Here is a 27,599-nt window from a genome sequence, read left to right as displayed (position 1 = left end):
GGCTACACCATTTTCCATTCTCACCAGCAACCCACGAGGGCTCCAGTTGGTCCCCAGCCCCAGCAATGCTTAATGTTTTCCGCTATTTTTTAAATCATTGTTATTATCTTAGTCATGGCAGTGGGCAGGCAGTGGGGTACTATGTGACCTTGATTTGCATTCCCCTAGTACCTAATGCTGTCGAGCATCCAGATCTTTTTATTCAGGAACATTTTAACATGTGTCACTAGACGATAACTGTCATTTCCAGGCCATGCTGTCCATCTTAGAGATGTGGCCGAGCCGCTACAGCCTCTCTCCCCCAGCATGCTTCCAACAGCACCTCAGCATCCCTCTGAGTTGTGGGGCGCAGCCCAGACAGGCATCCCTCCTAAAGCTGATGGCATTTTCTGGTGGCTTCTGGAAGTTGGCTTTTTTCTCCGCAGGCAGGTGCACCATGGTAAAGATCATATGTCTTTTAAACTTAGAAAAGAGCTTGCTGAGGAGCGACGAAGAGCCAGCGCCAAATACGAGGTCAGAATTACTGCTCATTTGAAATCATTTGTTTTACTAAATATTTTGAATTCCTTTTATATGCAAGATGCCAGATCAGGAGAAAGAAAATGTGGAGTTGAGTTGGGAGGGGAGGAGGCTGGTGACAAGTAAATTGTTAACTATAAACCAAGGGTGGCTATAAATGGTACAAGAGACCTATACTGAGGGTCCTAGAGGATTCAGAAGCCAGAAAAGAGAGAACGCATCTCTTTGGAAAGACACAGTACAATTAGGAGAGAGGACTCGGGCAGTTAGATGGGGGGAATGGCTCACATTCAGTCTATACTTCTGGGTATACATGAACCTGCTCTGTGATCTAACGAACACGAAGATGAGACCCAGAGATGGTGCTTGGGAGCCACGTCTGAGCCAGACTCAAGTGACGGTACCAAGTCAGAGACTGTCAGAAGGACTGGACAGAGAGGGTGGGGCAGGATTAAGGGGAATGGGATAGCAAGGCAGAAACAGAACTGTGGGCTATGCAACACCCACGGCCTTACTGTGGCATGGAGATAGTTATTACTTGGAGGACAGGAACAGAGAACACTGGGGACAAGTCCATAGTGGTTGAAACCCAGGACATACATGGGCAAGAGTAGGTAGAACTCAGCTAGTGCTCCATGTTTGAGGGGTTTGGACTTAACCAGTGGGACTTGCAGAATCATCACACAGTGTATGAGTTTGCTCAGGCTGCTGTAACAAAGTACCACAGGCTGAGTGGCTTAAACTACAGACAGCTATTCTAGAGATCAGGATGTTGAGAGGGTTGGTTTCTTCTTCTTCTTCTTCTTCTTCTTCTTCTTCTTCTTCTTCTTCTTCTTCTTCTTCTTTTTTCTTAAATTGGTTCTTTTTTTGTTATACAGGACAACATACTATGACATGGTTATGAAAGCATGGAATATAATTTGTTCTAATTCAGTCCCCAGTATTTCCCCTTCCCCTCCCTTCTCCCACCTCCTGTTCCTCAATTCTACTGATCTTTCTGCTATTTACTTAGTTTATTTTTAATTAGTTTCTTGTGGATGTACGTGATGGTGAGATTCACTGTGGCATATTCATAGATGTACATAGGAAAGTGAGGTCAGATCCACTCTACGGTCTCTCCCTACCCCATCCCTCCTCCCTTCCTTTCATTCCCCTTTGTCTACTCCTCTGATCTGTCTTCTTTTCTTTTTTTTTAATCCCCCCTTATTTTGGACTAGCTTTTGGATTGGTTCTCTCTCTCGGCTCATGGACACCCATCTTCTTGCTGTGTCCTCACGTGGACATCCCTCAGTGTGTGTCTGTGTTCTAGTCTCTTCTGCTTATAAGGACACAAGTCATGTTGGATTAGGACCCACTCTAATGACCTCATTTACCTGATCACTTCTTTGAGGTTCAGATACAGTCGCATGCTGGGGTACAGGAGACCAGGCTGTTGATGCATGGATTGTGGAAGACCCACTTCACTTCATCACAGAACCTGAGCTCAGCTGTGTGAGCTCCCGGGAAGCTAGCTGGCCTCTAAGTAGCCAGGGGAAATCGTGTCTTGCCAGATATCTCGTTCATCTTCCTAGATATGGAGTCCAGACCAGATGTTTATTTTTCAAGGACAAACAAAAGAGAATAAAATTACTACATGGATAAATCTTCACATTTAGGAAAGATATGTATTGAGATTGCCACTTAAATGCAGTTGCTTGTGTGCTTCAGATTCTTTGCAAGCTATTTAAAAAACACAATATCGAGTAGTTCCTGTCAACCCCACCGTGGAATGCTATTTTCTACCTTTGTTAAAGATGCAGGTGACACAGACATGCCACAACAGGTCAACATGAGCATTTAAACCGCAATTGCCAGTGTGTCTAGGAGAGGAGCAGCCAGGTCCTTAGAGTCAGTCACCAGGACAGGCAGGAGGATGAAGTGTGGAGACCAAGTGTTGCAGGGACCCTGTGTTGTAGGCTCAAGGGATTTCGTCTGGTAGCTGAGTGCTGGCAGGTGACCCCAGAGCAAGGAACGCTGGGAGGTCTGAGCTTAGGGCAGAAGGCTGAGAAAAAGAGATGGTGGCAGGCAGAAGGGAGTCGACATCAAATGATGGCACAAAGCCTCAAGGATGACGAGCTTATGCTCGGGGAGACCACAGACAACGTTATATTCTGAAATGTTCACAATAAATAAATAGAATCTCAACAAGATTGAAAAATAACAACCTTTACACCGATCCCTCCTTAAAATTGACTATTTTATTTTATTTTTAGTGATGGGAGGCATCTGAGTCTGTCCCCACAAACTCTAGATTTTGAACTTGAGGTCCACAGTCTCAAACTCAACTTCCTGATACGTGCAAATCAGAGACAGCTCCCCACCCTGGTGGCAATAGCACTCCTATTTTAATTTTGAATAAAGTGTTAATGTGACGGATAAATTTCTTCCAATTAAGCCTTTAAAATAACCATAAACGGTGTACCTAAGAGCCAATATGGTTTGCCAGGTTACCCAACCAACAAATAATAGAACCCACCGAGAATCAAAAATGAACATGACTCACAGTGTGCACAGTCCCCTTTCCTCAGAGGCAGGGTGTACAGATCCTGTCCAGCTTGGCCAGCCCACCCCTGGAGTCACCTGTGGCTCCTGGGATTAGGAAAGAGAGTCCAGAGGCCATAGGGGAAGCAGGCAGGTGGGGGAGGAGAGCAGCCTGGGGACCCCACTCCAGGGAAAGGACTAGTCCCCGTCCAGCCCAGAAATACTCACCAGCCTCCACCACCCAGAAGTGGGGAATCACTGTGTGCCTTTGTTAAAACCTGGCACTTGGATAATCAATTCAGAGGAGCTTTAAACCTGAGACATTTCTTTTTAATGAAATCTATACTATACATTCTCCAATAGTTTCATAGTTAAAATCTTTCCTGTGAATTTTAAGTGCCTTAGAAATGATTTCCAGAGACATTACCCCTAATTTGACATATATGTATGTGTGTATGTATGTGTATATATATATGCACACACACAAATATATACACACGTATATGTATATAGATATATATGTATATTTTTTAAGGTCTTAGGTCTGTACTTCTATAAAAGCTCACTGTGTCTAAACAGTAACTGGGATTATAATGGGCATTTTAACCTACGGATATCTCCCCTACACCCAGACAGAATTCCATAAGTGGGTTCCACAAGTGGGTTCCACCAGTTGCCCAATGGGTTTCTATGAGTTTTAAAGAGAAATAAAGTTTTATGCATTGTCTTCAATTTTGCTATTTCTTGTGATTAAAAAAAAAAAAAACAGAGCGATAGAGGAGATCCTATTCTGAATGAGGAATTTCAGCGACTCAACACAGAAGTCAACCATAAGCGGCTGATTCGCGAACTAGAAGAGGTGAGTGATTTTTCCTTTCTTTGGAATCTCATTATTGGCACTTCTTTAAATGCTTATTTTTTGAAAACCTTCGGAAATTTTATGGAAATTCCTTTACCAAGAGGGAGCTAATAGTTTCTCAGACGCTTCCATTTTTAGAGTGCTTTTTAACCATCCATTTGCAAGTAAAGCTTTGAGACCTGTGATGCGTGTGTCCCTCAAATCTGACGGTGTCCTCGCCTCCTCCTCCCCCCGCACCTTGACTTTTCCTTTCTCTTTGTTTCCCCTTGCTCTCCAGGTGGCTCTGCAGGTGCTCAGGTGGGTCCCTAACCTCTGTTCCCTGTGTCCCCCTCCTTGGTGAGAAGATGGCAAGACCAGAAGTGGAAGCTTGGAGTTGTGGTTTCTCTCTGGGACAGATAGGGGACTCAGGACAAGCCCCTGAGCTACGATGCCTAGTGCCCTCAGGTGTTAAAGGGGGACAGCAGCCCTGCCACCTGACTCCGTCACGTGACAGTTTCCAGTTAAGACTCCAACTTCAGCAGGGAAACCAGCTCTCCCTGACCACCCATCTCTCTATGTCCTCACCATCTTCACTCGGGTTGCCACATCTGGATTATTTTTACCTCTTTTTTTCTCCCCATCATTGAATCTAGCCAGAGTCTTGCCAGGAGCTCTTCCCCAAGGCCACCCAAGTCCAACCTCCAGGGCTCACTTTGACTGATCCGGTGGCTGTTGTCCTACACCTGTCCCCACCCCCTCCCACCCCCATGCGCTCCTCCGCAGCCCACTGCACAGGCCAGGGTCATGCTGATCCACTGCTAAAGACTGCTTTCATCTTGCCATCCCCCTCCCCCCCCCCCACACACACACACAAGAACCTGCAGCTCTGGTGTCCCTGTGACTCCGGGCACCCTGCCCTCTTTGTTCACTCCCTGGCATGTGCACACTGCGCCCAGGACATGCAGGCACGGTGTTGGTGCTGGGCACACAGGGCTGAGCAGAGCGTCCTCCTTCCCATCCAGGTACCTCATGGTCTACTCTTCATGTGGATGCAGGGCCAGCCCCTGCTCACAGGACTGATTTCTGTATAACTGTCTTCTTCTTCTTCCTCAGTCACACATGTCTGCTTGGGTTGCCCTAACTAGACTCCCAGATTCCACAACCCAAACCTTGTCTTTCTCTTTTGACCCCCAATTCCAGAACTTCTCTGTAATGTTACGTCTACTGCAAGTGCTTAACAAATGCTCACTAAATGAAAGAACAAATAAATGATAACTTAGGATCAAACTCTAAAACATTTTTATTAAATGCATAGGTCAGGAGTTAGAATTTAAATGTACAATGAGCCTATGCTTTATATTTACAGGATATCCCAGAATATAAGCCTCGTTTTGATCCACTCGATAATAATAATTGGTTTACCAGGTTCAGGGCACAAAAACGATTTCAACAAGCAGCACGCAAGGTGAGTCCCAGAACAAGATTGGAATTTTTATTTGTTTAGTCATCAGCACAAAGTAATCAAACAAGGGGCTTTTATATTTTCTTTTGGTACTAGGGATTGAACTCAGGAGCACTCAACCGCTGAGCCACATCCCCAGCCCTATTTTGTATTTTACTTACAGACAGGGTCTCACCGAGTTACTTAGCACCTCGCTTTTGCTGAGGCTGGCTTTGAACCCACTATCCTCCTGCTTCAGCCTCCTAAGCCGCTGGGATTACGGGCATGCACCACTGTGCCCGGCAAACAATGGGCTTTTTAAAATAATAATGTAATTGAAATGCAATTCACATACTATAAAAATCACCTTTGTAACGTATCTACCTGAGTTGGTTTTTAGTATATTCAGAATCCGGAAGCCATCATCACTGTCTGATTTCCTAGAAAGGAATTCAGTACCCATTACCAGTCGCTCCCCATTCTCTCCTTCCTCCAGCCCCTAGCAACCACCAATTTACTCTCCATTCCTATGGATTTGCCATTTCTGGACATTTTTACTTATCTGGAATCATATAATATGTACCTTTTGAATCTGGTTTCTTTCACTTAACCTGTTTTCAAGTTCACTGGTGTTGCAGCTTGTATCAGTATTGCATTCCTTTTTATGGCTGTATAATATTCCAGTTTTTGGATAGGCCACATTTTACCTATTCATCTATTGACAGGCATCCAGTTGTTTTCACCTTTGGGGTACTGCCAACAATGCTGCTATAAATATTTGTGCAGAAGTTAGTGGACACACGTTTTCAATTCTCTTGGTTATACATATCTAGGAGTGGAATTGCTGGGTCAATACAAGTAAAACAATGGGGTTTTGGTCCTATTCAGAGAGAACAACTGAAAATTCCAGTAGGATCTTATCTCTGACATCAGGCTATGGCTTCCCCTTCAAAGGTGTCATCTCCTTACTCTGGTTTAACCCTCATTCACGCTGATCTTCCCCCCAGCATAGCTCTGGCCTCTAGTGGTTTCCTGCCGGAGGATACAATGAAGATTTCTGACCCCTAATGCCAATAAAGGGTGTAGGGTGACCCACTGATCTGACTGCAGCCGGCCCTCTGCAGTTCCCCACTGTCTTTCTCCTTGTCACCATCCTCATCTTCTTCCAGACACACCGTGCTTATCCCCAGCTAGGAACCCATGTTTCTATGCCTCTCCGTCTCCACTCCTTAGGTCCACACCTGTCTTTTGGGCCAGCCCAGGTCTACCTGTCTTCCAAGAAGCTATCTTTATAAGCTTCAACACTTAAAGCTCTCATTGCTGCTCTTTGCTTCCTATGCTCCCTGGAGAGTCTTGTCCCTGCCCTTGAAGCATGGCTTCCCTATGGGACAGACTCACACCTCAAGCAAGGGAGAGCAGCAATTAAAAATTGGTGTGTGAGTTGACTTTCTGTTGCTGTGATAAAACACCTGAGATAATCAACTTATAAAGAGGAAAGGTTTATTTTGGCTTAGAATTTCAGAGATTTTAGTCCACGGCGGATTGATTCAATGGAGGTCTTTGGGCCTGTATTGAGGCAGAACATCATGGCAGAGCTGCTTATCTTGGGACAACTGGGAGAAAAGAAGGGGCCAGAGTCCCAATATCCCCCTGAATGCTACACCCCCATCACCTACTTCCTTACACGAGGCCCCACCTCTGACAGTTCCACCACCTCCCACAGTGCCCCAGGCTGAGGCCATTAGCATATAGGCCTTGGGGCGGGGGTCATTCAAAACCCAAACCACACACCCAGGCTCTGGGGCCTGGTTGCCTGCACTTAATTCTTGGTGCTACTTTGTGAGCTTTCTGATCTTGGATAAGCGACATGACCTCTGTGTCTCAGTTTCCTCATCTGAACTCTGAGGATGACACTAAGACCTGTCCCATTGGGTTACTGTGAAGACGAAATGAGTGAACACGTCTAAGGGGCTCCTGAAGTTCCCACTGCGGGCCGTCCTTCAGGAAGGACTCAGCCTGGACTGGTCATGCTCCCTGCATTGGCGACCGTCTCACCAGCCTCTGAAGCCCCAAAGAACCTGAGTCCCTGCTGTTCCTGTTCTGTGTATGCACAGAGGTGGCCACAGGAGGCTCGGGGAAGGGGAGAAAGTGGTAAAAAGAGGCAGCAGGAGGCTGCGCTCAGGGGGAGGAAGGCACAGCTGTTGACAGTGCCACACACCAGCAAGAGGCTGGCGCCCCCTGAACCTCAGCCCCTCTGCAGGGAGCCCCGCAGCTGGAGTGTTTGCAGTGCTGGCTCGCTCTCAGGTCCCTGAGCCAGGGTGCCCTCCAGTCAAATGACTTCTTACCCTCTCTTTAATGCTGGCCCCAGCCCAACTCCTCTCACCTGGACCAGCACAGGTCTCCCCAACACAGCCAGAGGCAGAGCTTCAAAGCTTAGAGATGACCACAGCCCTCGCCAGCTCAGGCCTTCCAAGAGCTCCCGTCCCTGTTAGCACACAGTGCACATTTTTTAAAATCAAGACTCCAAGAGCACACTGAAATCTTCTCTGTCCTCTAAGCTCAGCTCCTTCGCTCCTGCATCAGGATCTTCAGACCGACTGGTTCCTTCGCTCAGAAGTCTCTCCAGGATCTTCCCATCACCGTCTTGTTCTCGAACCTCAGGGCTTCCATCAAGCCTCTCTTCTCCAGAGGAGCCTTCTCGCTCTCCTTGCATCAGTGGCCAGGCCTTCGCCTGCGGCCCCTTCAGTCATGGCCTCCCCCGACCACCCTCCTTCTTCACGTGGTGTTCATTGTGCGTGTTCAGTTAGGGCTTTACTGTCATCCGCACACACCCCTCCAGAACGTCAGCCCCACGCAGGGCAGAACACGGCTCTGCTCCTCCCCGTCTCTGCAGGGACTTGCACAGAGCCAGGCACAAAGCAGCCACTTTCTATTTGGTAAATGAAAGAGTTCTTGAGAAAAGAGAAAGGAGTGCTTCTGGTGGAATGAATGACCCCTTCTGCCACCCCTCCATGCATGGGGGACATTCCCCTGCAGCAGCACCACTCTGGATGCAAAGCTTGGTGGTGTAGACATGGCATGTAGGTGCAGGTAGACCACTGCCCATGTCCCCAACCCCGTGGCTACAGAATCGCCTATGTAAGTTTGTCCTCTGACTCTGCAAACACCACTGTGGTAGCATTGCTCCTCAGATACATCCAGAAGAAAGAATGTAGACTCAGGACTCATAAACGGGGTGGGACAAGACCAGATGACCAACCTGATACCTTTCTTAGTTTCCAGGCTCGTTCTTATTCACTAGACCATGAAGTCCCTGTGGCCTCAGTCCGGGGAAGCTTGCCACTCTCCCTGTGAATTGTGCCCTTAATTGTGATTGGGAAAAGTGAATGATGTTGACTATCAGATATGGTATTATCAATTAATAATCTGAGATTGTTGTTCTTTCCAATTCAAGATCATGTTTGAGCAGCGGTTACTCAATATGCTAATTGCTTTTCCTGAAATGGACAGAGAAAGTATAATGAAAAGGCTCATGCAAGCAAGACAGTCAATAGCACAAGGTAAGGTATGGTGTGAAGGATAGCAATACTGAGACCAAGACCCCTGGGAGCTCAAGACTGCTTTATCATGAAACTAGCTATGGCAAAAATATATTTTTTCATAAATCACATGTATTAGTTTCATATTGCTGCTGTAACAAACCATCACAAGTGTAATGGCTTCAAACAACACAAATCTATTATGTCATAGTTCTGGAGACATCTAAAATCCAGTTGTCAAAAGCTGGTTCCTTCTGGAGGCTTCATGGAGAATCCACTTCCTTGCCTTTTCTAGACTCTGGAGTCTGCCTCTGTCCCCTGGCTGGTGGTCCCTTCCTCATGTCCCTCTAATGTCTTGATTCAGTTGTCACATTTCCTCCAGCCATGCCCCACCTGCCTACAGTTACCGTCCAGGCAGCACATTGAAACTGGAATGGACTGATCAGGTCACAGTTCTCATAATCTAATTATTTTGCTTCTGAATATTCCTGCGTTCACAGGAGCTTTGGTGGGGACACCTCACATCCAAACCATAACAGCTCATACGCAGGTCCACAGGCGGGCCCTGCCCCTCCTAGGCCTTCCTCCCTTCCTGGCCAGAGCCCCACATACTCCAGCCTCTCCACCAAGATAGTTGTATATTTAGTTTCCCAAATCATTTTGTAGCATTTTATCTATTCTTTTCTACTTCCTACATTATTTTATTTCTGATATTGAAGTTTCTAATAAACTCTTTTTTAATGAAGAAAAAATGGAATTTACCCAGAAATCATGTATGGACATCTATAAAAATGTTTTTCTTTAATCTTTTTCTTTGTTGAATTCATCAGAAATATTTTAATCAAGTATTAAGAGTTTTTTTGCTGGGCACGGTAGCACAAACCTGTAATCCTAGCAGCTCGGGAAGCCAAGGCAGGAGGATCTTGAGTTCAAATCCAGCCTCAGCAAAAGTGAAGCTGTTAAGCAACTCAGTGAGACCCTGTCTCTAAATAAAATACAAAATAGGACTGGAGATGTGGCTCAGTGGTTGAGTGCCCCTGAGTTCAATTCCTGGTACGAAACAAAAACAAAAACAAAAGTTTTGGGGGGCAGACCTGAAAGTAGAACAGTGATTTCTCAGGATTGGGAATGTGTGGGGAGGAGAGAGAGAAAAAGGGAAGGTCAGGTTTCATAAGTGCATGCTATATGCATAGATAAAAATATCACACACGTGGAGCTGGGGATGTGGCTCAAGCCACATGTGGCATGCGCGGGGCGCTGGGTTCCATCCTCAGCACCACATAAGAATAAAGATGTTGTGTCCACCGAAAACTGAAAAATAAATATTAAAAAATTCTCTATCTCTCTCTTCTCTCTCTTTAAAAAAAAACACACTGAACCCCATTAGCATATATAATTAATGTTTATTCATAAAATATTTTTAAAGGATTATAGTTTTTTGAAGCAAAAAATAAATAAAAATTTTAAAAATTAAAGAAGGGGTTTCAGTAAAGAATAGAGGGGAACTAACAATGGAAATAGATATTATGTATGCATACATAGAAGCATAAATATCCTTTTTGAAATAGTATGTGGTAAATATGCAACTAAAAATGCTAGTTTCACTCAAAAAAAAAAAATACCTTAAGGATAGTAAAGTACTGTTTTGATTTCCTCCTAGACAAGCATTCCAGAAACCTTCTTCCACGATCCACTCAGGATGATCACAGTTGCCGGTTCAAGGTGTCACCCAACAACGTGCTGCCCTTTGCCTTCCCATCCTACAGCCCTCCTCAGGGTGACAAGGAACTGGTGGGTACCATTAGGCTGTTGGGTGGGGGCAGGCATGATCTCATGGTGGTAGGGCAGATTATTGTAAAGCCCAGCCTTACCCCCTTTGTCTCCTCAGAAGGCCTCCAGGGGAGACCTGTGCCCAGGAAATTATGACCAGTGGGACACTGGAGGCCATCTAGCTACCTGCCCTGTACTGGAACTCCTGGTACACCTGATACACCCGGGATGCCTGTGCAGAGCTCCCTGGTAACCCAGGCTGGAACCCGGCATGGACACTGATTCCAGCTGCCCTGGAATCAGGCCTAAGAGCAGATGGGCAGATAAGGACAGAGAGGACCACCTGGCCCGGGGAGGCAGGCTCTGCTCAGCTGGACCTTCTGACGCACAATAAATAAGAGGCTAAGAGAACAGCAGCCCCTAGTCTGGGCCCAACCTAGTCAAGAAGATTCTTGTCCCAGAATCTGTCAAGCTAACACATCAGACTCAGAATTTCACCTCTCTCTGTCCCTCCTCTTGTAGGGTGTGACAGCCCATTCTCCTCCCTTTACAGGCACAATAATGCATCATAATGAAAATAATCATTAATTAACTCTTAAATTGCACCTAAGTGTTTCAGGTGTGACTTCATTTGATCTTCAATGAATCTATGTGGTGGGTTTATTCATTTCACAGATGGGGAAATGGAGGCACAAGATCACATAACCAGCCATAAAATGTCGCTCAGATTCACAGCAACAGAGCATGTGCTGAGACCCTTATTGCAAGTGCTTGTGCAGAATGATCTTTTTAATTTTAAAGAATAAACCCGACATTCGTATCCCCAAATATTTCAGGTTAATTTCCCCAAGAATTACTGGGTGAAATTTAGAAATTCCATGTTTTCTGAGTTTGATAATTAAATGATTTAACAGATTCTACTGCTTAATTCATTAAAAATGAATCTGTGATGTTCCCACCCTAATAATTATCTGACGCTCAATGACTAATGGAGCAAAAGAGTGCTGGGGTGAAGAGAAGTCATCATGGTGCCATGGAGCCCACCTCATTTTTTTGAATAGGTCACAGCTTGCATATTTCTTTTGTTATTTAGTTAGTGCTGCTAGGACTTCTCTGCTGTTCAGGATTGATTAAAAAAAAATGGAGGGGGCAGGGGTTGTGGCTCAGCGGTAGAGCGCTCGACTCGCACATGCGAGACCCTGGGTTCGATCCTCAGCACCACATAAAAAATAAACAAGTGAAATAAAGGTGTTGGGTCCAACTACAACTAAAAAATAAATACTTTAAAAAATGGAGGGCTCAGCATTTCTATCTATACAAGAATTTATTCATTTATTCCACAAATACAGGATTTTATCGATTCTTTTTTTTAGTTATAGATGGACATAATATCTTTATCTTATTTATTAATTTTTTTTAATGTGGTACTGAGGATTGAACCCAGTGTCTCACATGTGCCAGGCAAGCGCCCTACCACTGAGCCACAGTCCCAGCCCCTCATCAATTCTTTTTTGTACTTGAAGCATCTTTGAAATTGGGAAATGTCACATTAACATTGCATCATATTAATTGAATGGTGGTGCCTCAGCCTAGGTAAAGGGTGGTATTTGTGGAATTCCTGTAGTCTGCCAGGCCCTGTTCCAGGTTCTCTGTGCACATGAGCAGGCAGGAAGTACTCTGGGAACCAGCCTCTCTGAAAGGCCAGCACAGGGAACAGGACTGGATGGAGAAGTAGGGCTGCCATCGATTTTAGCAAAGGCCTCAGCTAAGGCTGTGAGGGACTCTGGAACTGGCCTAGGGTGAGAGGACCTTGACCCTGCCTCCAATGACAGGTTGCCAGGGAAGGTGCTGTCACCCAGAGTCAAGGCAAAACATGAGGAGAGCTGACCCTGACTCTTAGCAGGACTCTAACAGCTGGGGCTCGAGGGGATCCGTCGCAGCCTCCATGACATTCCATGAGGAGAAGAAGACTGACATACTCTAAGATACATAAAGAGGGGATGGCAGGGCCGCCCTGTGTCCCAGAGATCAAGTGGCAACTGTGGTCCTGAGAAAGGCTGCTTTGAGAGTAGATCTCTTCATTTAACATTTCAAACTGTGATGGAAATAGAAGCCTACCTGCTTTTGCTTGGAGTTGATTTTCCTTTCTTCCCCCATTATTTTCCCATTTTAGGCTCCTGACGGCCTTGGACTAGTCCCAATCAAGCCTTCAGATGTTCAAATCAAGCACAGCTATTCCTTCCTCAACTTGCAGGTCAGATCTGTCACATAATTATTTCAGTGTTTTATGTGGAGTGAACAAAGTATTCTTGAACTTGAACTGTATTATTTTATTAGTTTTGGTCTATTTTAGATTATATTGAGTATTTTTCTGCTCTTATTTAATAGAATGTTGGAGATTCTTTATCCCTAATGTGGCTACAGAAACCAGGGTCTTTATTCTGTGGGGTTATACCCTCGCCCGTGAATTCCCTCAGCTACATCTATTAGAAACTTCAAGACAAAACACAGGATGCAGCTGCCGCGGTGGCCCATACCTGGAATCCCAGAGATTCAGGAGGCTGAGGCAGGAGAATTGAAAATTCAAGGTCAGCCTCAGCAAGACCCTGTCTCAAAATTTAAAGGGGAGGGGAGCACTGGGGATGTAGCTCAGTGGTAGAGCACCCCTGAGTTTAATCCCTAGTGTCCCCCACAAAATAAAAAAAGAACCACAAGATGAACTGGACACAAATTAGGCAGCTTTTCTTGAGGCATATGACCACTTGTGTTTTTGAAAATGAAGATATTTTGATGTGTTTCTGTAGTTAAGTCCTGAGGTATGAGAAAATAACCGTGGACACAGATGTGAGCTAGAACAGGGCCCTAACACCTCTCCAGTGCTGGTCTGAACTGACAGTTGTCATAATGGATGGCTACAGGGTGGCCTGGTTCACCCTCACCACGGACAGCTGCGGTTGAGAAGCAGATCCTACCAAATGGTTCTTTTAAGGATATTCAATCAGTTGTCTTCTTTCACCCTCAGGTTCCTCAACTGTACAAAATTAAGGGATATCAGCCATTCTCAGTCCACATGTCTTCAACAAGTTACAAACCCCAAAAGCTCGCTCGACCCCTGAAGCAAGGAGCTGAGGTAACCTGTCCCCACCTCCAAGAATTCCTCCCACTTTTCCTTCTTGTCTTAGCAGCAAGACTAACTGGCCATTCTTGTTCCTCGTGTGTTTAGGATGAAGTTACCACCATCGTTATCCTTCCAAAACAGGACTCCACACCTCAGGTCTCTGGAAAGTCCTCAATCTTGACTATGAAACCACCTGAGGCCTTATCCATGTCCCCAGAATATGATCCGCTCTATATTTTTGTAAGTAACCATTGGCAAAAGGCTTGTTTCCTGTATTCCTTTATTTTAGCAATTACTCTATAAGAAAACAGAGGGAATAATTGGAAGTATATATTTTTTCTCTTTGGAATATCAAGTGTTAAACAATATCTGAGCTTGTTTATCATTATTTATCATTTGGAGAATATCAGAGTGTCTGTCTCTTAACAAGTCCAGCATTTATTTTTATGACAATAGCTTACTGATCTTTTCTGTTTCTGTATGATATATATATATATATATATATATATATATATATATATATGCGCCAAAGAAGAAACCAAAAGAGAAACTAGAAAGTATTTTTAACTGAATTAAAATGAAAACAAACAAAAAGTTGTGGGAAATTTATAGTAATATATACTACATTAGGAAAGAAGAAAGTTCTCAAATTTATGTCCTAAGCTGCCCCTTTAAGAAGTTAGGAAAAGAAGAACAGGAGGAACCCCAACTAAGCAGAAAAAAAAATAATAAGGATCAGATTGAAAAATCATGAAATAGAAAAATGTTTCTTTGAAAAGATAAATAAGATGCATAAATCACTAATATAGCTGACCAGGAAAAAAGAAAAAAAAAACACAAATAGCAATATTAGGAATGAGGTGACATCACTACAGATCCTATAGATAGTAAAAATATATGTTGGGGCTGGGGTTATGTCAGCGGTAGAGCGCTCGCCTTGCACGTGCAAGGCCCTGGATTCGATCCTCAGCACCACATATAAATAAATAAAATGTTATTGTGTCCAACTACAACTACAAAAAATAAATATTTAAAAAAATATATATGTTAATATTATGAAAAACTTCATTCCAGTAAATTCAAAGAATAAATCAAATGTGCAAATTTATTTAGAAGCACAAGCTGTGAAGTCTTCAAGAAGATATAAATAGTCCAAATAGCTCTGTATATACTAAAAAACTGAATTTGTGGCTAAAAACCTTTCCCACAAAGAAAACTCCAGGACCAGATGCCTTCAGGATAATTCTGCTAGATGTTTAAAGAAGAAATTATACCAAACTCATACACTCCTCCAGGAAACAGAAGAGGAGCAATTACTTCTGGACTCATTCTAGAAACCACTATCACTCAGACACCAAAGCTAGTCACAGACATTACAGAAAGAGAAAAGGACAAACCAATATCTTTCATGAACAGACATCAAAAGTTTGTGACAAAAATGATATGGTCATCTCAATAAATACAGAAAAACGATATATCAATTCCTGATAAAAAAATCTCAGTAAGGGATAAAGGGAAATTTCTCAACCTGATAAAGAACATTTGCTAAAACACCAAGAGCTAACATCAAACCAAATAATAAATGACTAAATGTCTTCCCCCTAAGATCAGGAATAAGATAAAGGTGTCTACTCTCAACAAATTCTGTTTAAGAACTGTGCCAATGTAACCAGGCAAGAAAAAGAAATAAAAGGCACCCAGATTTGGAAGGAAGATGTAAAACTCTTTTTATGCATAAACAAAATTACTGGCTATTAGAAAATACAATGTAATTCATCAAAAAAAAAATCTACCAAAACCAAGAAGCAAATTTAGCAATATTGTAGAATGTAGGATCACCATATGAAGATCAAGTATGTTTCTATGCATTAACAATAAACTATATAAAATTAAAATTTTAAATTTATAATACTAAAAAATAGCATCAAAAATATAAAACATTTCAGGTTAAATCTGACAAAAATATATTAAGACTGATATGCTGAATATTGTAAAACATTGCTAAGGGAATCAAAGGAAACCTAAATAAATGGAGACACATGCCATGTTGGTAGATGAGAAAATTTAATATTGTTAAGATATCAATTCTTTCTAAACAAATCTGAAAATGCAACACAATCCCAAGCAACAAAAATCCAATTTTTAAAATAAATTAACAGGCTTACTCTAAAATTTAAGTGGAAATTCAGATATATTTGGAATGATTTTGGAAAAATAAAGCTGAAGAATTTATACTACATGAATTCAAAGTTTACTGTAAGCTACAATAGACAGAATAATATTAGCTTAAAAATAAGCAAATATATCAATGGAAGAGAATAGAGAATCCAGGTATATATTCATTTATACATATTTGACCAACTGATTTTTGACAAAGGTCAAAGACAACTCATTGAAGAAAAATAATCTTCTTAATAAACAGCATGAGAATATTCAGTTATCTATTTAACAAAATAAAATAAAGATAAGACAACTTCACTTATAAATTTATAAAATAAACACAAAATGGATCCTAGACATAAATTTGAAACCTAAAATTATCTTCTAGAAGACACATAAGAGAAAATCTTTGCGATTAACTAAAAACACCAGAACCAAAATCCATATATTTTAAAAATATGGATTAACTGAATTTTGTCAATATTAAGAACTTTTCCTTCCTAAAGACACTATTAGAAAGTGAAAATATAGGGCTGGGTTTGTGGCTCAGCAGGACCTGGGTTCGATTCTCAGCACCACATAAAAATAAAGGCATTGAGTTGTGTCCTCCTACACCTAAAAAATAAATATTTTTTGAAAAGAGTTAAAAAAAAAAAAAAAAGAAAGTGAAAATATAGGGCTGTGGCTGGGGCTCAGTGGTAGAGCTCTTTCCTTGCACCTGTGAGGCACTGGGTTCAATCCTTAGCACCGTGTAAAAATAAATAAATAAAATGAAGGTAAAAATAAAAAGTGAAAATATAAATCCCAAGCTATAAATCACAAACTTGGGGGACTCCAAGATGGCCGTGAATAGAGTGCATCACACCCCGTGTACCGCCACTGCACAGGTGAATAACGAGTTAGAACAACAAAAAACTATCTTGTTAGGAACTTACAGCAAAATGGGGGTGCACCGAAACCTAGAGGAAGGATTTCCAGCACCAAGGTCCGGTAATTCAGTCTCAAACACGAGCCAACTGTGCGACCGGAGATCCAGGCTGACTGATCCGCGCGGCCCGCCCCACGGCTACAGACGGCGGGGTGCCGCCGAGAAGCGACCAGCAAGCAGGGAGAAACGTTGCTGCGGATTCTGTGGAATCCTGCCGGCTGAGCCCTCACTGAGCCCCAGGCTGAGTTCGGGATTTCAGACGGGGAAGGAAGCAGTACAGTTCTATCCCCCACAACGGAAACTCCACCAAGGAAACCAGCGGCCACCATCTTGGAGAGCTGAAGTAACCACCGCCACTCTCCGACAGATTGCAACAATAAAACAGGTGTGTGTTACTCAACCCGTCTCCCATACAGCGGGGAATTCGCATAAAATTTCTCCTAGGCTTTCTGGGGGAGGGATTATCAGAGCGAGCCTGCATAAAGATGTGGGGAAAACTAGAGACACCTGACCTTCAACTCCCCCTCCCATCATTGGTGAAAACGAAACCTGTATTGGCAGCACTGGGGGAGGGGCAAGCGGAAAAAATCAAAACAATAGAGTGCCAGGGTTCCCAATAGCCACCCTCCACACCCAACAAACGGCAGGCCCAGAGTACAGTTTGAACTGTCGAGAGGCATCACTCAGGGGAAATCTGGTCTAACAGGAGAAACCAGGACTAGCAGGAGAAACCAGGGGACTAGAGGCCAGGCCCTCGTGACTGGGCGGCTGGAGACCACCTGCCCGCCAGCGACAGCCCGCCCGCTGCCCGCGCGACTGGGCGGCTGGAGACCGCCCGCCCGCCGGCAACCGACCCCGCGACTGGGCGGCTAGAGATCGCCCGCCCACCAGCGACAGCCGGCCCATTGCCCCTGCGACCGGGCGGCTGGAGACTGCACACCCGCCGGCGACCGATCGCCCGCCGGCTGCCTGTGCGACTGGGCAGCTAGAGATCGCCCGCCCGCCGGCGACAGCCCACCCGCTGCCTGCGCGACTGGGCGGCTGGAGACCGCCCGCCCGCCAGCGACCGGGAGCTGAAACCAACCAGAGACAGTCCAGTCCCACCCCCCCATTCGGACACCCCGGCAAGGAGCCTGGGGCCCGCCATAGCAGAGAGGTGACGTCACTGGAGCTTGGCCTTCGGAATTCCTTCCCAGCGGAATCCACTTTAGCAGGCATAGTCCACCAACACAAAGGAGAGACAACAGAGATATACAAAACCAAAACAAATCTATAGAAGAGAGCAGAAACACAGCAATCAAATAGAGCTGGAAAGTAACGTGAACATCATGAAAAAACAAGGGAAAAAAGGATTACAAACAATGCAGGACAACTTAATTCTACAGGAGGACCTAGAAGCATCAGAAACATGGATAGGGAAAAAGCTCAAGGCATACCTAACTGAGATGGAAAGGAATATTAGAGAAGACATGAGACAGCAAATCCAAGCAATAAAAGTATATTTTGAAAATGAATTAAACAAACAAATTCAAATGGCAAAGAACGAGCTTTACCAGGAGATAGAGATCTTAAAAAAAATCAAACAGTAATCCTAGAAATGCAGGAAACTATAAACCAAATTAAAAACTCAAACAAGAATATTACAAATAGACTAGATCAAGTAGAAGTCAGAACATCAGATAATGAAGACAAAGTTTATCAACTTGAAAAGAATATAGTCAACACAGAAAAGATGCTTAAATCCCATGAGCAATCTATTCAAGAGATATGGGATGTCATAAAAAAATCAAATTTGAGAGTCATCAGGTTAGAAGAAGGCATAGAGATTCAAACCAAAGGAATGGACAACATATTAAATGAAATAATTCTAGAAAACTTCCCAGAGATGAAAGATGGAATGGATTGCCAAATCCTGGAAGCCTACAGGACCCCAAACATTCAAAACCGTAATAGACCAACTCCAAGACATATAATTATGAAGATAGCCAACATACAGAACAAGGAGAGAATATTAAAAGCTACGAGAGAAAGGAGGCAGATTACATTCAGGGGTAAACCAATTAAGTTAACGACTGATTTTTCATCACAGACTTTGAAAGTGAGAAGATCCTGGAACAATGTATTTCAAACGCTGAAAAATAATGGATTCCAAACAAGAATACTGTATCCAGCAAAATTAAGCTTCAGATTTGAGAATGAAATTAAAATCTTTCACGATAAACAAAAGCTAAAAGAATTCGCAGCCAGAAAACCAGCACTGCAAAGCATTTTGAGCAAAATACTACAAGAAGAGGAATTGAAAAATAGTGCCCAAAACTAACAGAGGGAGGTATCTCAGTAAAGGGGGAGGAAAATAACCAAAAAGTAAAAACTAGCCAAACTAAAATAAATAAATAAATAAACATGACTGGAAGTACAAATCATATTTCAATTGTAACCTTAAATGTTAATGGCCTAAACTCACCAATCAAGAGACATAGGCTAGTAACCTGGATCAAAAAAACAAATCCAACAATATGCTGCCTTCAGGAGACTCATATGATAGGAAAAGACATACACAGGCTGAAGGTAAAAGGTTGGGAAAAATCATACCACTCACATGGCCCTCAGAAGCAAGCAGGAGTGGCCATATTCATATCGAATAAAATCAACTTCAAACCTAAGTTAATCAAAAGGGATAAAGAAGGACACTATATACTGTTTAAAGGAACCATCCACCAACAAGACATAACAATTATCAATTTGTATGCACCAAACAATGGAGCTGCAATGTTCATAAAACAAACTCTCCTCAAGTTCAAGAGTCAAATAGACTACAACACAATAATTATGGGTGACTTCAACACACCACTCTCGCCATTAGACAGATCCTCTAGACAAAAGCTGAATAAAGAAACTATAGAACTCAATAGCACACTCAATAACCTAGACTTAACCGACATATATAGAATATATCAACCATCATCAAGTGGATACACGTTCTTCTCAGCAGCACATGGATCCTACTCAAAGATAGACCATATATTATGCCATAGGGCAACTCTTAGTAAATATAAAGGTGTGGAGATAATACCATGCATTTTATCTGATCATACTGGAATGAAACTGGAAATCCATGATAAAAGAAGGAAGGAAAAATCCTACATCACATGGAAAATGAACAATATGTTACTGAATGATCAGTGGGTTACAGAAGACATAAAGGAGGAGATAAAAAAATTCTTAGAGACAAATGACAATACAGACACAACATACCGGAATCTATGGGACACAATGAAAGCAGTTTTAAGAGGGAAATTCATTTCTTGGAGTTCTTTCCTCAAAAAAAGAAAAAACCAACAAATAAATGAACTCACACTACACCTCAAAACCCTAGAAAAGGAAGAGCAAAACAACAGCAAATGTAGTAGAAGACAAGAAATAATTAAAATTAGAGCAGAAATCAATGAAATTGAAACAAAAAAAACCATTGAAAAAATTGATAAAACTAAAAGTTGGTTCTTTGAAAAAATAAATAAGATCGACAGGCCCTTAGCCATGCTAACAAAGAGAAGAAGAGAGAGAACTCAAATTACTAACATACGGGATGAAAAAGGCAATATCATAACAGACACTACAGAAATACAGACGATAATTAGAAAGTATTTTGAAACCCTATATTCCAATAAAATAGAAGATAGTGAAAATATCAATAAATTTCTTAAGTCATATGATCTGCCCAGATTGAGTCAGGAAGACACACACACAATTTATTTTTTTTTTTAATTTTTTTTTAAACATATTTATTTATTTAGTTAGTTAGTTATTGGCAGACACAACATCTTTGTTGGTATGTGGTGCTGAGGATTGAACCCGGGCCGCACACATGCCAGACGAGCGTGCTACCACTTGAGCCACATTCCCAGCCCACACACACACAATTTAAACAGACCAATAACAAAGGAAGAAATAGAAGAAGCCATCAAAAGACTACCAACCAAAAAAAGCCCTGGACTGGATGGGTATACAGCAGAGTTTTACAAAACCTTCAAAGAAGAATTAATACCAATACTTTTCAAGCTATTTCAAGAAATAGAAAAAGAAGGAGCTCTTCCAAATTCATTCTATGAGGCCAACATCACCCTGATCCCGAAACCAGACAAAGACACTTCAAAGAAAGAAAACTACAGACCAATATCTCTAATGAACTTGGATGCAAAAATTCTCAATAAAATCCTGGCGAATCGAATACAAAAGCATATCAAAAAAATTGTGCACCATGATCAAGTAGGATTCATCCCTGGGATGCAAGGCTGGTTCAATATATGGAAATCAATAAATGCTATTCACCACATCAATAGACTTAAAGAGAAGAACCATATGATCATCTCGATAGATGCAGAAAAAGCATTCAACAAAGTACAGCATCCCTTTATGTTCAAAACACTAGAAAAACTAGGGATAACAGGAACTTACCTCAACATTGTAAAAGCTATATATGCTAAACCTCAGGCTAGCATCATCCTAAATGGAGAAAAACTGAAGGCATTCCCTCTAAAATCTGGAACAAGACAGGGATGCCCTCTATCACCACTTCTATTCAATTTAGTTCTTGAAATACTAGCCAGAGCAATTAGACAGACAAAAGAATTAAAGGCATAAAAATAGGAAAAGAAGAACTTAAATTATCGCTATTTGCGGATGACATGATAATATATTTAACAGACCCAAAAGGGTCTACAAAGAAACTGCTAGAGTTAATAAATGAATTCAACAAAGTGGCAGGATATAAAATCAACACGCATAAATCAAAGGCATTCCTGTATATCAGCAACAAAACTTCTGAAATGGAAATGAGGAAAACCACTCCATTCACAATATCCTCAAAGAAAATAAGATACTTGGGAATCAACCTAACAAAAGAGGTGAAAGATTTATACAATGAAAACTACAGAACCTTAAAGAGAGAGATAGAAGAAGATCTTAGAAGATGGAAAAATGTACCCTGTTCATGGATAGGCAGAACTAACATCATCAAAATGGCGATATTACCCAAAGTTCTCTACAGGTTTAATGCGATGCCAATCAAAATCCCAACGGCATTTCTTGTAGAAATAGATAAAGCAATCATGAAATTCATATGGAAAAACAAAAGACCCAGAATAGCAAAAACAATTCTAAGCAGGAAGTGTGAATCAGGCGGTATAGAGATACCAGAGCTCAAACTGTACTACAGAGCAATAGTAACAAAAACAGCATGGTACTGGTACCAAAACAGGCAGGTGGACCAATGGTACAGAATAGAGGACACAGAAACCAATCCACAAAATTACAACTTTCTTATATTTGATAAAGGGGCTAAAAGCATGCAATGGAGGAAGGATAGCATCTTCAACAAATGGTGCTGGGAAAATTGGAAATCCATATGCAACAAAATGAAACTGAATCCCTTTCTCTCGCCATGCTCAAAAGTTAACTCAAAATGGATCAAGGAGCTAGATATCAAATCAGAGACACTGTGTCTGATAGAAGAAAAAGTTGGCTACGATCTACATACGGTGGGGTCGGGCTCCAAATTCCTTAATAGGACGCCCATAGCCCAAGAGTTAATAACAAGAATAAACAAATGGGACTTACTTAAACTAAAAAGTTTTTTCTCATCAAGAGAAACAATAAGAGGTAAATAGAGAGCCTACATCCTGGGAACAAATTTTCACCCCTCACACTTCAGATAGAGCCCTAATATCCAGAATATACAAAGAACTCAAAAAATTAAACAATAAGATTACAAATAACCCAATCAACAAATGGGCCAAGGACCTGAACAGACACTTCACAGAGGAGGACATACAATCAATCAACAAGTACATGAAAATATGCTCACCATCTCTAGCAGTCAGAGAAATGCAAATCAAAACCACCCTAAGATACCATCTCACTCCAGTAAGATTGGCAGCAATTATGAAGTCAAACAACAACAAGTGCTGGCGAGGATGTGGGGAAAAGGGTACACTTGTACATTGCTGGTGGGACTGCAAATTGGTGAGGCCAATTTGGAAAGCAGTATGGAGATTTCTTGGAAAGCTGGGAATGGAGCCACCATTTGACCCAGCTATTCCCCTTCTTGGTCTATTCTCTAAAGACCTAAAAAGAGCATACTACAGGGATACTGCCACATCAATGATCATAGCGGGCATAATTCACAATAGCTAGACTGTGGAACCAACATAGATGCCCTTCAATAGATGAATGGATAAAAAAATGTGGCATCTATACACAATGGAGTATTATGCAGCACGAAAAAATGACAAAATCATGGAATTTGCAGGGAAATGGATGGCATTAGAGCAGATTATGCTAAGTGAAGCTAGCCAATCCTTAAAAAACAAATGCCAAATGTCTTCTTTGATATAAAGAGAGCAACTAAGAACAGAACAGGGAGGAAGAACATGAGGAAAAGATTAACATTAAACAAAGACGAGTGGGGGGAGAGAAAGGGAGAGAGAAGGGAAAGCATATGGAAATGGTAGGAGACCCTCAATGTTACACAAAATTACATATAAGAGGTTGTGAGGAGAAAGGGGGGGGGAAACAAGGGAGAGAATTGAACAACAGCAGATGAGGTAGAGAGGGAAGATGGGAGGGGAGGGGAGGGGGGATAGTAGGGGATAGGAAAGGTAGCAGAATACAACAGTCACTAATATGCCATTATGTAAAAACGTGGATGTGTAACCGATGTGATTCTGCATTTTGTATTTGGGGTAAAAATGGGAGTTCATAACCCAATTGAGTCAAATGTATGAAAGATGATATATCATGAGCTTTGTAATGTTTTGAACAACCAATAAAAAAATTTTAAAAAAATCACAAACTTGGAGAAATCACATATGTGATAAAGGACTTATATCCAGGATATATTAGGAACTCTCAAAATTCGCAAAGAAAATAACCAACAGAACAAAAAGATGACCTGTGAAATGGCAAAAATATCTGATAAATAGTTACTCTCCAAAATATATAAGGAACTTCAAAAACTCAATAGAAACTAATTCAATTTTAAAATGGGTTAAAGACTTGAATTAACACTTCTTCAGAAAAGACTTAAAGATGGCCAACAGGTGTATGAAAAAATACTCAGTGTCACTAATCATTAGGAAAATAGATCAAAGCCACAATGAGAGATCAGTTCCCTCTTGTCAGGAAGGCGCTTTCCAAAACAACAGGAGAGAAGTGTTGGAGAAGATGGAGAAAATGGAGCCCTTCCACACTGTTTGTAGGAATTCAAAATTGGTGTACCACTGTGGAAAACAAAATGTGGTTCCTTCAAAAAAATTAAATCTAGAACTGCCGAATGATCCAGAAACCTACTTCTGAATATTTGTCCAAAAGAGTTGAAATTAGGATATCAAACAGATATTAACAGTCCTATGTTCACTATTATTCACAGTAATCAAGGTAAATGTCCACCTACAGATGAATGGATAAGGAAAGTACCATAAAACTATGCAGTGGAATGCCAATTCAGCATTTAAAAAGGAGGGAATTCTGCAAGATGCACCAACAGACCTGGAGGACATGCTACTAAGGGAAATGAGCCAGTCACAGAAAGGCAAAGCCTGCATAATTCTACTTATATGAGGAATCTAAAATATAGATGGTCCCCAATTTATGATGGTTCAGTAATGATTTTTTACTTTAAGTTGGTGCAACAGTGATACGTATTCAGAAGAAACTGCACTTTGAATTTTGAATTGTGATTTTTTTTCTCCAGTCTAGCAATATGTGGTATATTTGTGACATTGGGCAGTGGCAGTGAATCACTGTTCCCAGTCATCCCTGAGATCAGAAGGGGAAACAATGCACTCTAACATACTCTGTTGCTAAGCCAGGCTCTTCAGTAGGTTAGGTACAATACAGTATTTTTTACTTACCATACTTATCCTTGGGCTTACAATGGGTTTATCAGGATGTAATCTCATAGTAAATCAAGGAACATCTGTAGTCAGACTGAGAATTAAAGAGTAGAATGTTTGTCAGATATGAAGGGGAGAGGAAATGGAAAGTTACAAATTAACAGGCATCAAGTTTTAGCCAAGGAAGATTATTAAAGTCTAGCAATGTGCTGTACAATGTCATACGTACAGTCAACAATAATGAATGTTTAAAAATTTGTTGAGAGGAGATCTTGAGCTACGTACTCTCACCAAATAAAATAAAACATCTTTAAAAGAACTCTCAGAACTCAATAATAAGAAAAACAACACTCCAAGTTTAAAATGGGTCAAAGAATTGAACAGACATTTCACCAAAAAAAGATTTACAAATTATGCACTTAAAAAGATGCACAAGATAATGGATCATTAGCCAAGTGCAAATTAAACCTGCAATGAGATACCTCTGTTATAATATCATCTAAAATTAAAAAGACTGCAGGTGGGAGTTTAAAGGGTACAACTGTAGTAGAAACAGTTTGACAGTTTCTTACAAAGTTAGTAAACATGCAGGGACCATATGATCCAGCCATTCTACTCCTGAGTATTTATCCAAGATAAATGGAGGCATGAGACTTATGCAAGAATATTCATGGCAGCTTCATATGTTGCCAAAAGTATGTGCATGGGGAAGGGGGTTGTCTATCAGCAGGTTAGTGAATAAACAAATTGTGGTATAAACGTACAATGGAATACATTTTAGTAATGGAAAAAAAATGAACTCTTCTTGATAATGTAAAAACATATATGATTCTCAAAATGATCATGCTTGTAAAAGAAATCAGATAAAAAGAGCACATACTGCATTGTTCCATTTATATTAAAGTCCAGAACATCTAAAGTAATTCATAGAAACAGAGAGCAGATGACTGGCTACCTGATGATGGATTAGGTGAACAGGTATAAAGGGACAAGATGTGGGGATGAAGAGATGACAAAAGGCATGAGGTACATCTGGGAGGGTGGAAATGTTTATTATTTGTATGGTGGAATGGGGTTTGGAAGGCGTAATTTATGTCAGAACACACCAAATTGTATATTGAAATATGTGTGATTTATTATATGGAAATTATACATCAATACAGCAGCAAAAGAAAGTATTAGAACCCCCCCCCCCCAAAAAAAAAGAAAGAAATACTGGTAACAGCCAGTAAAGCATTATAGTAAAGACTTGTGATGCACATAGGCAAGGAGCCTAGAGGAGGCTCTGGTAAAGAGGTATCTAGGAAAGGGAGACTCCACACTCAACTGGTGCAGTTAAGAGAATGGAAACACCCACAGATTCTTTTTTTTTATTGGTTGTTCAAAACATTACAAAGCTTTTGACATATCGTATTTCATACATTAGATTCAAGTGGGTTATGAACTCCCATTTTTACCCCAAATACAGATTGCAGAATCACATCGGTTACACATCCACATTTTTACATATTGCCATACTAGTGTCTGTTGTATTCTGCTGCCTTTCCTATCCTCTACTGTCCCCCCTCCCCTCCCTTCCCCTCCCATCTTCTCTCTCTACCCCATCTACTGTACTTCATTTCTCTCCTTGTTTATTTTCCCTTTCCCCTCACAACCTCTTATATGTAATTTTGTATAACAATGAGGGTCTCTTTCCATTTCCATGCAATTTATCTTTTCTCTCCCTTTCCCTCCCACCTCATGTCTCTGTTTAATGTTAGTCTTTTCCTCCTGCTCTTCCTCCCTGCTCTGTTCTTAGTTGTTCTCATTATATCAAAGAAAACATTTGGCATTTGTTTTTTAGGGATTGGCTAGCTTCACTTAGCATAATCTGCTCTAATGCCATTCATTTCCCTGCAAATTCCATGATTTTGTCATTTTTTAGTGCTGCATAATACTCCATGGTGTATAAATGCCACATTTTTTTTATCCATTCATCTATTGAAGGGCATCTGGGTTGGTTCCACAGTCTAGCTATTGTGAATTGTGCTGCTATGAACATCGATGTGGCAGTATCCTTGTAGTATGCTCTTTTAAGGTCTTCAGGGAATAGTCCGAGAAGGGCAATAGCTGGGTCAAATGGTGGTTCCATTCCCAGCTTTCCCAGGAATCTCCATACTGCTTTCCAAATTGGCCTCACCAATTTGCAGTCCCACCAGCAATGTACAAGAATACCCTTTTCCCCACATCCTCGCCAGCACTTGTTGTTTGACTTCATAATGGCTGCCAATCTTACTGGAGTGAGATGTTATCTTCGGGTGGTTTTGATTTGCATTTCTCTGACTGCTAGAGATGGTGAGCATTTTTTCATGTACTTGTTGATTGATTGTATGTCCTCCTCTGAGAAGTGTCTGTTCAGGTCCTTAGCCCATTTGTTGATTGGGTTATTTGTTATCTTATTGTCTAATTTTTTGAGTTCTTTGTATACTCTGGATATTAGGGCTCTATCTGAAGTGTGAGGAGTAAAAATTTGTTCCCATGATGTAGGCTCCATATTTACCTCTCTTATTGTTTCTCTTGCTGAGAAAAAAACTTTTTAGTTTAAGTAAGTCCCATTTGTTGATTCTTGTTATTAACTCTTGTGCTATGGGCGTCCTATTAAGGAATTTGGAGCCCGACCCCACAATATGTAGATCGGAGCCAACTTTTTCTTCTATCAGATGCAGAGTCTCTGATTTGATATCAAGCTCCTTGATCCATTTTGAGTTAACTTTTGTGCATGGCGAGAGAAAGGGATTCAGTTTCATTTTGTTGCATATGGATTTCCAGTTTTCCCAACACCATTTGTTGAAGATGCTATCCTTCCTCCATTGCATGCTTTTAGCCCCTTTATCA

The 27,599-nt window shown here is 41.5% G+C and overlaps 1 protein-coding gene across 1 annotated transcript in view; it reads left to right on the top strand.

Annotated features, from left to right (window-relative positions):
• Cfap221 (cilia and flagella associated protein 221) overlaps window positions 1-27,599 on the top strand; it is a 103,411-nt gene that overhangs the window by 50,241 nt on the left and 25,571 nt on the right. The window contains exons 11-18 of the mRNA XM_027936879.2: window positions 426-513; window positions 3,809-3,898; window positions 5,244-5,342; window positions 8,773-8,890; window positions 10,518-10,648; window positions 12,801-12,881; window positions 13,650-13,757; window positions 13,851-13,985. Of these exons, the coding sequence (XP_027792680.2) occupies window positions 426-513; window positions 3,809-3,898; window positions 5,244-5,342; window positions 8,773-8,890; window positions 10,518-10,648; window positions 12,801-12,881; window positions 13,650-13,757; window positions 13,851-13,985 (850 nt within the window). The remainder of the gene's footprint in view (window positions 1-425; window positions 514-3,808; window positions 3,899-5,243; window positions 5,343-8,772; window positions 8,891-10,517; window positions 10,649-12,800; window positions 12,882-13,649; window positions 13,758-13,850; window positions 13,986-27,599) is intronic.

Source organism: Marmota flaviventris, chromosome 11, assembly GCF_047511675.1.
Source record: "Marmota flaviventris isolate mMarFla1 chromosome 11, mMarFla1.hap1, whole genome shotgun sequence".
Lineage (NCBI taxonomy): Eukaryota > Metazoa > Chordata > Mammalia > Rodentia > Sciuridae > Marmota > Marmota flaviventris.
The sequence above is the reverse complement of the archived record's forward strand: the minus strand, read 5'-3'. Positions and strand labels throughout refer to the sequence as shown.